This window comes from Podarcis filfolensis (genome assembly GCF_964270895.1).
Source record: "Podarcis filfolensis genome assembly, chromosome: 4".
In the NCBI taxonomy this organism is placed as follows: Eukaryota; Metazoa; Chordata; class Lepidosauria; order Squamata; family Lacertidae; genus Podarcis; species Podarcis filfolensis.
In genome coordinates, this window is record NC_139607.1 from 89,785,403 (window position 1) to 89,801,699 (window position 16,297).

Below are 16,297 nucleotides of genomic sequence, written 5' to 3' on the forward strand. Positions count from 1 at the left end.
TGGTCTAACATCCTGCCTTCTGTTCTGCCTACCCCAGTCAGAAAACATTTCTTGCACAACTTAATGGCTTTCTTTATGGTGGTAAAATGATGTAGAAGGTACACTGATATATTTTTATTTTATTTTAAGAGCGGTTACACATAGTGCTTCTTTAAATGGGTAACTGTAGTCATAACCAAACTGAACATTTAATAGAATTTTAAAGTCATTTCATTCTTCATTTTTGTTCTACATCCGGGTGCTTCTTCTACTCAGCTTTGAAGGGAAACCCTCTTTCCAGTAGCATCTGAGTTATGATTGCTGAGGATTTATTCTACGGTAGCCCAGCTGCAGTCTTGAGTGCTTCATGCAATCCATATATCACTGTTGTAGAATAGAGGTGGAAACTGCAAACAGTCAGGGAAGGAGGAGTGGAATTAGATGAACTAGTGAGTAGCGTCAAATGAATGCAAGGTGAAATGGATTCAGCTGGGCTTCTGAGTGAAATACTGTTCCAGGCAAGATTAAGTTGTGGCTGGTGCTGAAAACATATAATTCTTCCACTGTGGCTATCAAAATCACTGGCAGCTGCACACTTTGCTGGAAATGTGCTCAGTCTTGGCCCATGCTGTAAACGAGAGCTTTAGAGCTGGCTTAGGACAGCTTAGAAATGGCATGTGAGTGAATGCTTAAAACTGCCACAAGTAGCACTGTCTAATTAAAAAGTATTATTGTCGTCAGTCTGGGTTGAAAGTGTAGATGAGCAGCAAAGATGATCTCTTGCTAAGTCCATTTTTAATGGTGTTTATCCCACCCCTTCTTCCAAGGTCCCCTCCAGTCAAACTTTCTGATGGGTCTTTCTGATCATGAGCACTGAACATGACAAGGGAAGTAGCCTCACGGTGCTGCTGTTTGAATATGATGTCTGTGTTGAGAAGAATCAGCTTTCTGGGCATGCAATGCAAATAGATTGTTTCTGTTCTCGTTTCTGCTGCTATCCTACAGCACAGTTTTCAGTGTCCCTGCAGCAGCCTGAACCGCGAAAGTTGCAATAGAGATTTGCCTCTTGACTTCCTCCCAAGCTTTGCGTTGATCTGTCCTGCTGTCAATATCAAACATGGCATCATAGATTCCAGGGAAGGACACGCCTGCATACTTGTTGCGGCTGCTTGGAGCAAAGATGATGTGTCTGTGGGGCAAGGGAACACATTTTTTTAAAAAAGCAAGCAAACTCTTGCAGGAAGTTAGCCAAGTTTTAGACACTGTAGACCTATTAAAATTAATGGACCTAATTTGTTTCATTAATTTCAGTGGGTCTACTCGAGTAAAACAGCTGACTACAACCCCCCCTCCCAAGTCTTTATTTCTGTTGCTGGACCTTTATAGGGTTCCCAGGGCCATTTTCCAAAGCAATAAAACATCGGAAGCTACAGTTCAGGGAGAGCGTTACACTAAAGCAGCACAAGTGTGAGCATTTTAGAAGCCTGAAATAATTAAAATACCGTACATCTTTCCTGAAACAAATGATAATGGCATGGCTGCTGTATGAACCTTCTTAGGGATGAACTGTGCAAACAAGGACACTACAATTGAGAATACTCCCTCTCCTCTTACAGCACTGCCTCCCCTCCCTAGAAAGGACCACTGCTGATGACCTTAATGTATAGCCCAGTAAATGCAGCAAACCTGTCAGGCATTTGGGTTTTATGAGTTGAGTCAAGCAGCACCTGGCTTAGAAATTGTGCAAGACATTACTGGCAAGATACCGTATTTTTCGCTCGATAACACGCACCTGACCATAACATGCACATAGTTTTTAGAGGAGGAAAACAAGAAAAAAAAATTCTGAATGAAACAGTGGATGTATCATTTTTGTGCTTCATGCTGCGGCCACAGACATGTGATTTGACGGTGAGTTTGGGGTAGCCCAATGCAAAGATCCTGTGGATCCATGCTTTGTAACCACGTTTTTGCACCATTGCAGCCCTGTTTTTGCATCAGATCATTGCTATGTGATCTGATGGTGAATTTGGGGTGACTCAATGCAAAGATCCTGAGGATCCATGTGGATCCTTGATTGGAACCACGTTTTAAGTGGGGAGGGAAGGAAAAACATAGAAGGGACAAGGAGCACCGAGAGGGGTGTGCGGAGAAGCAGCTGGCTAAGAATGCAGGAGAGGGGTTTTACCGGAGGGAGGAAAGGAAGGCAAAAGTTCCACCCACCCACCCAAGCCAGCCAGCGCTCTCTCTCTCTCTCTCTCTCTCCCTCTCTCCCCCCCCCCCACCTGCATGTTGCCTGGAGTCCCTAGACGCACGGAGAGGAATTAGAAGGAAGGACGCTCTGCTTTCCCCTCTGCTTGCCTGGAGGGGAGGGGTTTTCTCTGCTCTTTGTTCCATTTGAGCAAACACGGTAAGGAAACAGAAGCGGGTGGGCAGTAAGACCCTGAGGCAGAATGCAGGAAAGCAGCAGCTTCCTCTTTTCAAGGCTTCCCTTCTCCAGACAATTGGATATTTGCCTGATTTTTGCCTTCACTCGCGCCTGTCAGCTCCAGGGACCACACATTCGCTCAATAACACGCACAGACATTTCCCCTTACTTTTTAGGAGAAAAAATCTGCATGTTATAGAGGGGAAAATACGGTAGGTTGGCAAAGACCTGTCCCAATGCTAGGTGTTTAGTCGCCTGGGTTGTTTTAGTACAGTATGTGGTCAGTGAAGGTGCCCATTGCTCACATGAGGGGTCAACCTCACTTGGACTATGCAAAGGTATTTAATTTTTGGTTTGGAAATCTGCAGGTGCAGGAATGCATATTCCCAACTCCCTACTTTCCACCCTGGGTTTCCTTTGATAAAGAGTGGTATATAAATAATAATAATAAATTCTGTCTCTGGAATGGGTGCTTCCTCTTTTTCCTTGCTGGCATTAATTATGGTTCCACATCCATCTGCTCAACTGTTATCACAGAAAACATTGCTTTTAGAAGCTACCCAACTTGTCCTCCTATTGGGGTAACTATGGGCATTGTGTGGGAAAATGGGTACCTTCATTCAAGGTTTCCCAGGCCACCGGTGGCCCGTGAACTTCATTCAGGTGGTCTGCATGACTGTATTAAATATACATTCTGGTTTTTATAGCACTTTTATCATTTCTTACATTGCTTTTTATTGTAATGCAATTTTGAGTTCCGTGGAATTCAGGTTGTAATACAATGAAATACAGCATCGTTGAAATAAAAGAAGCAACAAAAAATAAGATTTAAAAATCATGAAGTGTCTTTCCCGGAACATTACAATTGCTACAAAAGGCAGAAAAACTATTAAGTCCCCACCCCCTCCCTCCAAGGCCATTAGCAAATTTTGAGTGGTCTGTTGGGTGTCAGAGGCAGGGAACCACAGCTCTAATCCATTTGTCTGAGAGAGCGGGGAAACAGGTCTACTGCCCTATGCCCTGCAAACAACCCCTCTCTGTGTTATGATGGCTTACCTGTAAAACCGCCTGCCTGGCAATCCAAGGGGATCAATGAACGCTCTCTCCAGAAGCATCAGCTGATCATTCGCCATCCGCACAGCAATGGGGCTGTAAAGTGAGAGAGACATCATAAGAACATAGGAAAACCCTGCTGGATCACACCAGTGACCGTTTCTTCCGATGGTCAAGCATGCCTCTGGGAAAGCCCACGAGTACAGCAAGAGGACAATAACCCAGCAATGGGTCTTCAGAAGTACACAGCCTGGAGGTAGAAGACAAACATTATGCCCATTACTGTCTCCAGGCTATATGCTACCTCCAATGCTAACCTTATCCTCGATGAGTTTGTCCAGTCCTTTCTTAGATCTGTAAGTTTGTATGACATCAGACAGTTCTGGGCACATGGAAGGCGCTTTGGCCTAATGTTCTGCTTTCCATAGGCTCTCTCCTAAAGAGTGTGTTGCTACATTCCAACCAGCTTGGGAGTTAGTGTATATTTAGCAACCCTGTTGCTTAGAAGATCCAGGCTGTTTTGCCTTTCCTTGCTTTTTCATTCACCCACTCAGCTGCTCACCTGCCTTCCATCTGCTGTCAACAGAGCCTGTGGCATACAGAAGCGGTCTCTGTGGCTTTGTTTCCATATATAAATTTATCGAGCCGCACTACTGTTGAAGCAATGATTCTTCAACATCAACTTCGTTGGACTGGTCATGTTCAGATGCCTGATTATCTTCTTCCAAAGCAACTACTCTATTCTGAACTTAAAAATGGAAAGTGTAATGCTGGTGGTCAACAAAAGAGGTTTAAAGACTGTCTCAAAGCAAATCTAAAAAAAAATGTAGTATAAACACTGACAACTGGGAAATGCTGGCCTCTGAGCGCTCCAATTGGAGACCAGCCTTTACCAAAGGTGTCATGGGCTTTGAAGACACTCAAACTCAGGACACAAGGGAGAAACGTGCTAAGAGGAAGGCACACTTGGCAAATCCACACCGTGATCAACTCCCACCCGGAAAGCAATGTCCCCACTGTGGAAGGACGTGTGGATCCAGAATTGGCCTCCACAGTCACTTACGGACTCATTGTTAAAACCGTGTTTATGGAAGACAATCTTACTCGGCTACGAGTGATCGCCAAAGAAGAAAGAAGAAGAAGAATACAAGTGATGGTAGCTGCACCTGCAGCTTTACTTAAGCTGCATAAAGGCATTCTCATTTCAGCAACAGTGTAGGAATCTTGGGTCCGATGAAAATGCAATGCTGGTTCCAAGTAAACTGTGGTTTGCAAATCAGGGATAAGGACTTAAGTTTGCCAGGCTCTTTATTAACCCCAAACCATTTATTTTTATTTTCTAGTTGCTTATTGCTTTTAAATGTGCCTTGCGTTTTTCTTGCGACTCAACATTGATCTCCATCTCTGTTACATAAATTTCTTAAAAATAGAGTATTTGAAAAATGCTGAACAGCAGCGCATTCTGTCTGTTTATTTTTTAAAAAAAGAAAAACCAGTTTTGCAAACACATACTCACTCGTTCTGATCAAGCTGTGATAATCTATGGTGAAAATCAGCAGCTGCCTCTGTGAAATTAGCCACAGCAGAAAAGAGAGGATCTGCAAATACAGAGTTGATAAATCAATTTCCTAATTTAGAAAAGAGTAAAGCTCACAGTTCAGTGTCAGGGGGTCCCAGGCTTAAATCCTGGTCACCTCCAGTTCCAAACAAACAGGAAGGTGGCCAATCAGATCTAGTTCAGTATTGACTATGCTGATGAGTGGTGGGTTCAAATGGGTCATAGAGGATGGTGCTGTGGTCTAAACCACAGAGCCTCTTGGGCTTGCTGGTCAGCGGTTTGAAACCCCACAATGTAGTGAGCTCCCATTGCTCTGTCCCAGCTCTTGCCAACCTAGCAGTTCAAAAGCACACCGGTGCAAGTAGATAAATAGGTACCACTGCAGTGGGAAGGTAAACGGCATTTCCGTGCGCTCTGGCTTCCATCACAGTGTCCCATTGCACCGGAGGCGGTTTAGTCCTGCTGGCCACATGACCTGGAAAGCTGTTTGTGGACAAACACTGGCTCCCTTGGCCTGAAAGCGAGATGAGCGCCGCAACCTCATAGTTGCCTTTGACTGGACATAACCATCCAGGGGTCCTTTACCTTTTTACCATAGAGAATTGGGCTATCAGTGAGTACTATGTTCTATGTTCCATCTCCACTGAAAGAAGCATTACACTTCTAAATGCTAGTTGCAGGGAAATCACAGGTGGACAGAGTGCTCTTGCACTCATGCCCAACTTTCAGGCTTCCCACAGGAATCTGTTCAGCCACTGTGAGAACAGGATTCTGGACTTGATGGGTCGTTGGCTTGATCCAGCAGGCTTGTCTTAAGTTCTTGTATTAAATCACGGAAGAGTAGTTTGTTGGCTGAGCATTAGGGGGAAATCTTGGAAGGTAAGAGCAGTTCTAAAGCCGAACCAAATGGAGTAGTGGACAAATAAAATAGGAACAACTAAAAACATTTGGGGAAATGCCATTAAAAAAAAGAATGAAACATTAATAGAATTAAAGTGATTATAGATACCTACAAATAACTACCATAAAAATAACACAGTACCAGCCCTTTCATTAAAAGCAGTGAGTTTCCCAAAGTTTGTTGGAACAAGAAGGTCTTCACCTGCTGGTGGGAGGACCACAAGGAGGGAGCCAGTCTGTCTCCCCCAGGGAAGGAGTTTCAGAGTTGTTTGGGAGCAACCACCGAGAAGGCCCTCTCCTGGACCAAACATCCTGGTGAGGGTGGTGGAACCGAGAGAAGGTGGGACCTAGAGATCTGAAGATCTCAGAACCTGGGCAAGTTCACAGGAGGGAATACGGTCTTTCAAATAACAAACTACAGCTCCCAGGATGCTCTGGGGGGAAGCTATGTGCTTTAAAGGTGTAGGTGTGACCAATATCTGTCGCTAACAGAGGCCTGTAGCAACAGGAAGCACATCTGTACAGACTTTGTACCCCTTTTGCATCAGGCTCACCAAACGATACTTGGTAGGTTCCCAGCTGTGCTTTGTGCCTCTTGGCCACATCGTAGATTCCGTCGGTGTAGGTCCTCAACGCTTCTGCATAATCTTGGCAATGGAGAGGAAGGACCTGGGAATCGGCCAGTTCGTAGACCAAGCCTGCCCGGAGGTGAGCGACGGCAAGCTGCTTCCTGAATTCGGGGTCGTAAAACCGCTCGACTAATTCAAAGGTCTCGTACGTGGTGTGGTAGAGAGGGTAGTTACTGAATTTGTCTACTTTCTGGAAAAGGAGAGCGAAGAAATGGGTCAAATGTGCCTGTCCTGGATGCTTTAATAATAAAAATAATTTATTATTTATACCCCGCCCATCTGGCTGGGCTTCCCCAGCCACTCTGGGCGGCTTCCAAAAATATTAAAATATTAAATACTGTATTAAAATACTGCAAAGTTGAGATTCCTCCATTGAAGGGGGTGACCCTTGGAGTCCCTTCAAACTCTACAGTTCTATGATTCTAAGAAAGGTGGAAACTCAATTAGAGTCATACCTTGGTTCCCGAATGGCTTAGTTGCCGAACAAATCGGATCCCGAACACCGCAAACCGGGAAGTAAGTGTTCTGGTTTGCAAACGTTTTTCGGAGGCGAACGTCCGATGCAGCTTCTGCCTGAGTGCAAGGAAGCTCCCACAGCCAATCGGAACCCGCGCCTTGGTTTTTGAACAGTTTCGGGATTGGAACGGACTCCCGGAACGGATTAAGTTTGAGAACCAAGGTACCACTATTAAAGTTTCCCCACATCACAGGCCCAGTCCAACTCAGCTCACTGTCAATTAGGTGAAGGCAAGATCAAGCACTAAGGGGCAAATTGGGCACAGGGATATAGGGATATAGGGAGCTGTCTTATACAGACCATTGGTCCATCTACCTCCATAATGTCTACACTGACTGTCAGCAGCACTCCAGTATTTCAGGCAGGGAGATGGAACCTGAGACCTTTTTCAAAAGCTCTGCCACTCAGCGGGGCTTATGACTTATCCCATGTAAGTGTGCAATGGACTGCTGCTTTATTCTTTTACATTTTTTTTTGCAGAAAACTGGATTGGTGCTTCCCTGTCCATTTTTTCCCCAGTGGGAGCTTTCCCAAAAATAAAAAAGGAGACCCAACTGTTGTGATGTGATCACAGCTGTCCAGAAATAAACAGAAGGGTATCATCTTTCGGACAGCCTGTCCGGCTTACCCTATTCTTAGTGTACCGGGCTCTGCCGGACGCGATCCCCAACCGCTGGAAGAAAGCTTCGAAATCGCTGCCTGATCCGAGCTTGCTGATTCTGCCCAGAGAGAGAGAGGAAGACGTTGCAATAGTTAGATCCAGTGCTTTTTTTCCCTAGGGGGACGCAGGGATTCGTATACCCCTAAACATTTTGTGAATCTATGTTTGGCCTTGAGGGGCAGTATTTCAATATGAGAAGGAAAATGAGAGTACCCCTAAACCTTTTTTTTTTTTTAGAAAAAAAGTACTAGTTAGATCAGGCACAGGCAAACTCGGCCCTCCAGCTGTTTTTGGACTGCAACTTGTTTAGTCGTGTCAGACTCTTCGTGACCCCATGGACTAGAGCACGCCAGGCACTCCTGTCTTCCACTGCCTCCCGCAGTTTGGTCAAACTCATGCTGGTAGCTTCGAGAACCCTGTCCAACCATCATTTATTTATTAAAATTTGTATACCACCCTTCATCCAAAGATCTCAGGGCGGCTGACAAGTGAAACATAAGATACATAAGATACAAAAATAAGATACATAATAAAACCAAAGCAAACCAATGACCCACATCCCACAGACACATATTAAAAGCCATAGACGAACTCCTGGTTGAAGAGAAACGTGTTTTTTTGCCTGGTGTAATGAAGGCACCTTAATAATTATTTGTGGAATGAAGGTGACTGGCTAATTAAGATGAAAATTAAAGTGCAGAAACGTCTGCAGGCATAAATGGTTGTTCAAGGAACTTCTGAAAATAAAAAGCGAGGGTGCCTGACAAATCCCTGTTGGAAGAGTGTTCTGCAGCTCAGGGCTGGTGACACTAAATCAGGCATAGGCAACCTCGGCCCTCTAGATGTTTTGGGACTACAATTCCCATCATCCCTGACCGCTGGTCCTGTTAGCTAAGGATCATGGGAGTTGTAGTCCCAAAACACCAGGAGGGCCGAGGTTGCCTATGCCTGCACTAAATGAATGAAACAGGGATATGAAAGCTCTACCTGCCCTTTGTGTGGGAATTTTGATGGCACACTCATACCTGCAATTATTTAAGTAATGGATGTTCCTGCTAGGGCTGCCATACGTCCGGAATTTCCCAGACATAGCTGGGATTCGGCCCTCGCAAACAGCGTCAGGGCGGAAATTGTCTGGGAAAATCCAGACACATGGCAATCCATGTTCATGTTGGAAGTGTAGATTTTGGTGAATTTCCTTAAAAATAGCTCAAAACTTTTTTTGTGTGTGAGCCTTTGTAAAAAAAGTTCAACAACCCCCCCCCCAAAAAAAATTGGCAATCCTAGTTTATGCCAATAAGCGTTTAATTAAAAATAAAAAGTAATGGACTTGCATGTGTGGATTAAGCAAGGGATTCTCTTACCTGGGCAGAGTCTTACTTTCTGGGGATGGGTCTTTCTCAAGCCAGCTTTCATAGAGGGTTTTGCTTTCATATCCATCATCAGGGCTTGCTATCTAGGGAAGGAAAACAATGTGTCTGAATATGACGATTTCAGCATTATAAGAGTGGCACCACCTGCCCTATATGTTTAAAGCAGTATCCTTTCACTTTAAACAGCCAGTTTCCCCAAAGAACTCTGGGAACTGCAGTTTTGTTGAGAATGCCAAGAGCTCTTAGAAAACCCCTATTCTCTCTGGAAAGCCGAAATTCTGAGCGGTTTAACAGCCAATTCCACTTCCCAGGGAACTGTGGGAACCCTGCCTCCTTTGGAATGTTGATTCAGCACGAAACGGTGCACAAACGCAAGACCTGCGTTTGCACCTGTCCTCAGAACCATGAGGTCTAGAAACTTGATTTTTTTTATTTTAAAAAACTGTGATTCCTTAAGAAGCATTCCCTGCACCGAGGATCCCTGTCATCGTTCACCTCAAGTGCTTCTTCCAGCCACACAAGGACAGATGAAACTAGGAGAAGGAAAAGGGAGGGTTGGGGCGGAGCCAGAAAAATGAGATGATTTGTACCTGTTTCGTCAGATCATACACCAATCGATTGAGAAGAGGAGTACAGTCTACTCTTAATGTGTAGTTGCCTGAAAACCAAAGTATATATAGACATTTGTATTAATACTAATGGGACACTCTTCAAAAAATAAAATTTGACTTAAAAAATTATAATAGTCTACGTCATAACAGACAGTACCAGATTTATGTACAGTCATATCTCATGTTACGTTTGCTTCATGTTACGTTTTTTCAGGTTGCGTCCCGTGGCAACCCGGAAGTACCAGAAAGGGTTACTTCTGGGTTTCGCCGCTTGTGCATGCGCACAAGCGCCAAATCGTGCCGTGCACCTGCGCAAATATAGCACTTCAGGTTGCGGGCTTTTCATGTTGCGAACAGGCCTCCGGAAGGGATCCCGTTCGCAACCAGAGGTACCACTGTATAAGCTAAACAAGCTATAGCTTAGAGACCCACTCTCTTGGGGCTCCCCAAAAAATTAAAGGAAAAAAACACCTGGATGTACATTTCCAAAATATAAGATAAAAAACAAATAAAATGGCTTTAGATACTTATTAGCAGTGGTGTAGCGTGGGTTGTCAGCACCCGGGGCAAGGCAAGTAATTTGCGCTCCCTAACCAGTGGATTTTAGCGAGCGCGCCCCCCCCCCAGAGTGTGAGCGCCCCCCCAGATGTTGCGCCCGGTGCGGCCGGCCCCCCCTGCACCCCCACGCTACGCCACTGCTTATTAGGTCCATAAATTACCATACATCATATATTCAACACGAAAAACAGCAACAATTTGTTGTTGACAAAGGACAGCTGGACATATCAAGGGCCCCATTACCTTCAGTAGCTTAGAGCCTCATCAAATCTAAATCTACCTTTCTCGACATTGGCTATTCGAGTGCCGTCTCTCAGTACTGGCTATTTAAGCACCGGTATCTCTGTTAAACTACAGAGCCTAGGACTTGCCGATCAGAAGGTCGGCGGTTCGAATCCCCGTGACGGGGTGAACTCCTGTTGCTTGGTCCCTGCTCCTGCCAATCTAGCAGTTCGAAAGCATGTCAAAGTTCAAGTAGATAAATAGGTACTGCTCCGGCGAAAAGGTAAACGGCGTTTCTGTGCGTTGCTCTGGTTCGCCAGAAGCGGCTTAGTCATGCTGGCCACATGACCCGGAAGCTGTACGCCGGCTCCCTCGGCCAATAAAGCGAGATGAGCACCGCAACCCCAGAGTCGGCCACAACTGGACCTAACAGTCAGGGGTTACCTTTATCTCTCTGAATGTAAAAGGGCACAGAACTGAAGATGGTCAAACGATGCTCACCTTCTATAGAAGAGTCCGAGTTGATGTAAGCCACAGCCCGTGCTTGAAGAATTTTGGTATTCTCCTGCAGTCACAAAAGGATACAAGCACCACCAGGCGTATGACAAAGTTAACTGGGTTGTTTTTCACAACAGCAACAGCAGCAGTTGCATATAAAATGGACATGCAAGTGCAATCACATGTATGAACTGTGATAGCTATGTGCATTTCTCAAGTTGCCACAGGGATAGAACAATAGAACTTTAGAGTAAAAAAACCAGAATCATTTTTACTTGGTATTGTACGTGAGGATATTAACAGACAGGACAACAAACTGTTTTTATATGCAATAACAGCAGCAAGAGTATTGTTGGCCCAGAAATGGAAACAAGAAGAACTACCGACGAAAGAAGAATGGCAGATGAAATTAATGGACTATGCAGAATTAGATAAGATGACAGGAAGGATTCGAAACCTGCCGGACCAGAGATGCACAGAGGACTGGAGCAGATATTCGAACTATTTGAAAAGCAACCGTAATAAACAGATTACGCTAGTAGGACTACAAGAAGTTTTCTAAGGAGGATTTTGAGAAACATTGTAGAGAAGATTATGAAGAGAGTTATTAGTTAAGATAATTGAAAGTAATAGTGAAATAGTAAATTAAGTGAAAAAGATTGGAAAATTCTCAAATGTGATTGATAGAAGTAAAAAAAAATGGTATAAGATATGAAATTAGGTTAAATGATTGATGAAAATGATATGTCAAATTATATATATATATATATATATATATATATATATATATATATATATATGAATGAATGAACTTTAGAGTTCAAAGGCACCCCAAGCGTCATCTAGTCCAGCCAGTCCCCTGCAATGCAGGAATCACAGCTAAAGCATCCCGGACAGATGGCCACCCAAGCTCTGATTAAAAACCTCCAAGGAAGGAGACTCCATCACTGTCTGAGGGAGTCTGTTCCACTGTGGAACAGCTCTTACCACCAGAAGGTTCTTCCAAATGTTTAGTCTTTTCTTACTGTATGTATTTCTGTGTTGTTGTTTGATTATAAGCTGCCCTGTGATCTTTGGATGAAGGGTGATATAGAAATTAATAATAATAATAATAATAATAATAATAATAATAATAATAATAATTTATTTATACCCCGCCCATCTGGCTGAGTTTCCCCAGCCACTCTGGGCGGCTCCCAATCAAGTGTTAAAAACAATACAGCATACAATAGTAAAGACTTCCCTAAACAGGGCTGCCTTCAAATGTCTTCTAAAGATATGATAGCTGCTTATTTCCTTGACATCTGGTGGGAGGGTGTTCCACAGTGCAGGCGCCACTACCGAGAAGGCCCTCTGTCTGCTTCCCTGTAACCTCACTTCTCGCAATGAGGGAACCGCCAGAATGCCCTCAGGGCTGGATCTCAGTTTCCAGGCTGAATGATTGGGGAGGAGATGCTCCTTTAATTAATGATAATAATAATCACCACATAGAGCAGGATTGGGGGCAGGGTGAAATGAAGTCAATAGAAGGGGGGCTCCCCCATAGGGTCATCCCATCACTGCTAATGCAGACCCCCAAATCTGCTAATAATCCACGTTGTAAAAGATGTTTGTGCTGTTTGTGGGAAAATTCAGGGCCCCTCCAGACCAGTGTATTCTTGCTGTCTGGAGAGGCACATTGCAATCAATGACTAGGTTAGATCCTTAACTTCCATGGGTCTGTTCTGAGGGGGAAAATAGAGAGTTCCTGCAAGTCTCGGCAAAATATTCTGGAACCGGTTAACCACTTACCTCTGCCCATTCGGTGGAACCCAACAGCCCAAATTCTTCTGCATCCCAGCTAGCAAAAATTATTGTTCTCCTGGGCTTCCAACCTGTTGGCATTGAAAAGGTCATCATCTCTCTGGATGGTTCAACTTATAACAAGGCTGAGGAATTTGTGGGCTTCCAGCTGGATTGGACTACAACTCCCATCAGCCTCAGCTAGCATGGCCAATGGCCAGGGAGGATAGGAGTTGTAGTCTAGCAACAGCTGGATGACCAAAGATTTCCGATGCCTGCTTTTTAAACACAGCCCCAGGGCAGTTAAAAACCATGCTCCAGTAACCTCTATAAAATAAGGATCTGTTTCTGATTGCCTTAGTTTGGGATCAGGATTTTGTTTTATTTGTTGCTTTTCATTCCATCTGCCGGCAATTATATTCCTTAAGCAAAGGACCAAGCAGCCTTACAACTTCTTTATAAAAAAAAAGCATTTAAAATTTCAACTCGCACTCTGATCAACAAGAGCAATCAAAATTGAAAAGGCAATGCCATTAAAAAAATGGAATCGGGTTTTAGAAATGCTTTTGAAACATGATGATGAAAAGACTAATACAGTGGTACCTCGGGTTAAGTACTTAATTCATTCTGGAGGTCCGTTCTTAACCTGAAACTGTTCTTAATCTGAAGCACCACTTTAGCTAATGGGGCCTCCTCCTGCCGCTGCACAGCTGGAGCACGATTTTTGTTCTCATCCTGAAGCAAAGTTCTTAACTTGAGGTACTATTTCTGGGTTAGCAGAATCTGTAACCTGAAGCATATGTAACCTGAAGTGTATGTAACCCGAGGTACCACTGTAAGCATCTTTCAGGAAACTGTTCCACCAAAGAAATTCTCACACCCCCAAGGAAGTGCACATGAAACCTAAGTGTTGGGACCCAAATCATCTCCAGATCTTAGGACTTAGGAAGAAATACTTTGTGAGCTCAGAATGGACTTTAGCGTCTAAACCAGCTCCTCCAACCTGGTGACATACACTAGTGGCCAATATTGTGAAAATGTTTTGGGGAAAGTGTATTTCTGAGGTTTGATGGCTCATAACACCTAATTGGCTCTCTAAACACTCGTGCTCATTGGCTACATTCAAATGAAGAAAAGTTACTGCATATCAACCTAAGGAAGTTGTGCTTCCTTTTTCTGGTTATTTGGCTAAAACTTTTACTAGAATACAGATAACTGAACAAACATTGTTGCATTACATTCCTCATTAAATTATCTTTCCATTGATATGTAATTTTATGGTATTGCTCCCAAAATAAAAGGGTGTTATGAGCCATCAAACCTCAGAAATGCACTTTTCCCAAAAGGTTTCCACAATTTTGGCCACTAGTGTGTATTGTTGGACTACAACTCCCATAATTCATGTCCCCTGGCCATTCTGGGAGGGACTGATGGTAGCTGAAGTCCAACAACTTCTAGAGGGGAAAGCTGCCTTAGGCTCATATAAGTCTGCAATCCTGTACCCTTTAAACTTTATGAAAGTTGCGCTAGACTTGCCAAGACTTATTTCTAGGAACAGGATATTGCTGTAAAGTGAATCACTATTACGATGAATTGGGTCTAGAAAGATATAGCCTGGGCACCATGCTTCATGTTTTATTTTCTAATTGTGCAGTTCATTACCTTTCTTCACCAACTTGCCAAAACTCCGAGCCACTTCTTGAAGGACAGCTGCCCCAGTGGTTGGGTCGATGCCGCCAAAGACCCAAGAATCTCTGTGGCCTCCCAAAATTATATACCTATCTAGGGAGAGGGAGCAAAAACAAAACAAAAATATAAGAGAGAAACGTTACAAAGAACTGGATCTAACTCAAAATATACCTGGCAGATGTTTCTTTCCTTATTCTGATCAGACTTTCCCTCCCAAAGGGGCTAGTGGGGTGGGAGAAGAATAGAATTTTTCAGAGGAAGAATAAGAGGAAACCCAATTCATTCCATTCAGCGATGCTGCAAAAAGTGCTCTTTCGGAGTCTCAAATTCCGGTTACCTCTGAAGCTTCTGCAAAAGAAATGACTGCAAAGCACTAACAGGCTCAAAACCAGGGTTGAGCCGAAGTGATCTATGAAGGACTGGCTTTGCTAGCTGTGTTTGCAGCTCCCCACAGTGGTGTCGGCAGGGGTAAGGCTCGGGGGCAGAATCCTAGAGCCCCACTCAAGTTCCAAAAAAATCAGAAGAAACTGGGGTCTGGCAGAAGCTCCTGCTGCAGTCCAGGAAGTAGCGACATTTATTTACTGATCTCCCCCTTTCTAACAGCAGCCCCTTCTACCATCTCTCATGCTGTTCTGCAGGGTTCCGACAAACTCTTCCAAGTAGCGTTTCCAAGGGGCTGTATAAATCAGCAGGACAGAAGGAACCCCAATATCTGCAAATAGCTTTATGGGGCCTGAGCTTGCACTACCATGTAAAAAAACAACTCCATCTCAAGGAGGGACAAGATGGCAAAATGGGCCTCTGGGTGGACCTTTCACTCTGTTGTTGTTGTTTAGTCGTGTCTGACTCTTTGTGACCCCCTGGACCAGAGCATGCCAGGCACTCCTGACTTCCACTGCCTCCCACAGTTTGGTCAAACTCATGCTGGTAGCTTCAAGAACACTGTCCAATCATCTCGTCCTCTGTCGTCCCCTTCTCCTTGTGCCCTCAATCTTTCACAACTTCAGGGTCTTTTCCAGGGAGTCTTCTCTTCTCATGAGGTGGCCAAGGTACTGGAGCCTCAGCTTCAGGATCTGTCCTTCCAGTGAGCACTCAGGGCTGATTTCCTTCAGAATGGATAGGTTTGATCTTCTTGCAGTCCATGGGACTCTCAAGAGTCTCCTCCAGCACCATAATTCAAAAGCATCAATTCTTTGGCGATCAGCCTTCTTTATGGTCCAGCTCTCACTTCCATACATCACTACTGGGAAAACCATGGCTTTAACTATACGGACCTTTGTTGGCAAGGTGATGTCTCTGCTTTTTAAGATGCTGTCTAGGTTTGCCCTCGCCTTTCTCCCAAGGAGCAGGCATCTTTTAATTTCCTTTCACTCTATGAACACTCTAAAACCAATAGCCGTTAGGCCAGAAACTGCTTACCAGGTTCCACAGCTCCTTTGATGGTCCCGATAACGTTGTATATTCTCGTGAACTTATTGACTGTGTGAACGTGCATTCTGACTTTCCTGTAGAATAAAAGCACAGTATTCTGTGAGAGCATAGTAGTGTCAACCAAACTAGGACTTGCCAGATCAACAGTGAGGGGATGAATTAGCATTGGGGGTCTGCTCCTGGTACCAAAGAGCAAAGCTCATCTCCTGATTGTACAGTCGTACCTTGGTTCTTGAACAGAATGTGTTCAGGGAGTCCGTTCGACTCCCGGAACCATTCAAAAACCAAAGCTTGGCTTCCGATTGGCTGCAGGAACGTCCATTTCGATCGTTCGGGAGCTGATTTGTTTGGGAGCCAAGACATTTGGCTTCCAAGGTACGACTGTACAAGAAAACAAGGCTTTGGTAC

The 16,297-nt window shown here is 44.3% G+C and overlaps 1 protein-coding gene across 1 annotated transcript in view; it reads right to left on the minus strand.

The window, feature by feature from the left end:
- Nucleotides 1-94: 94 nt before the first annotated feature.
- The window catches only part of NAALAD2 (N-acetylated alpha-linked acidic dipeptidase 2), a 34,105-nt gene continuing 17,902 nt past the window's right edge, over nucleotides 95-16,297 (minus strand). Inside the window, exons 9-19 of the mRNA XM_083609802.1 lie at nucleotides 15,878-15,963; nucleotides 14,432-14,551; nucleotides 12,779-12,861; nucleotides 10,991-11,054; nucleotides 9,689-9,756; nucleotides 9,090-9,181; nucleotides 7,693-7,783; nucleotides 6,473-6,737; nucleotides 4,977-5,058; nucleotides 3,464-3,556; nucleotides 95-1,168 (exon numbers count right to left, since the gene is read on the minus strand). Coding sequence (XP_083465928.1) covers nucleotides 979-1,168; nucleotides 3,464-3,556; nucleotides 4,977-5,058; nucleotides 6,473-6,737; nucleotides 7,693-7,783; nucleotides 9,090-9,181; nucleotides 9,689-9,756; nucleotides 10,991-11,054; nucleotides 12,779-12,861; nucleotides 14,432-14,551; nucleotides 15,878-15,963 — 1,234 coding nt within the window. The 3' untranslated portion in view covers nucleotides 95-978. The remainder of the gene's footprint in view (nucleotides 1,169-3,463; nucleotides 3,557-4,976; nucleotides 5,059-6,472; nucleotides 6,738-7,692; nucleotides 7,784-9,089; nucleotides 9,182-9,688; nucleotides 9,757-10,990; nucleotides 11,055-12,778; nucleotides 12,862-14,431; nucleotides 14,552-15,877; nucleotides 15,964-16,297) is intronic.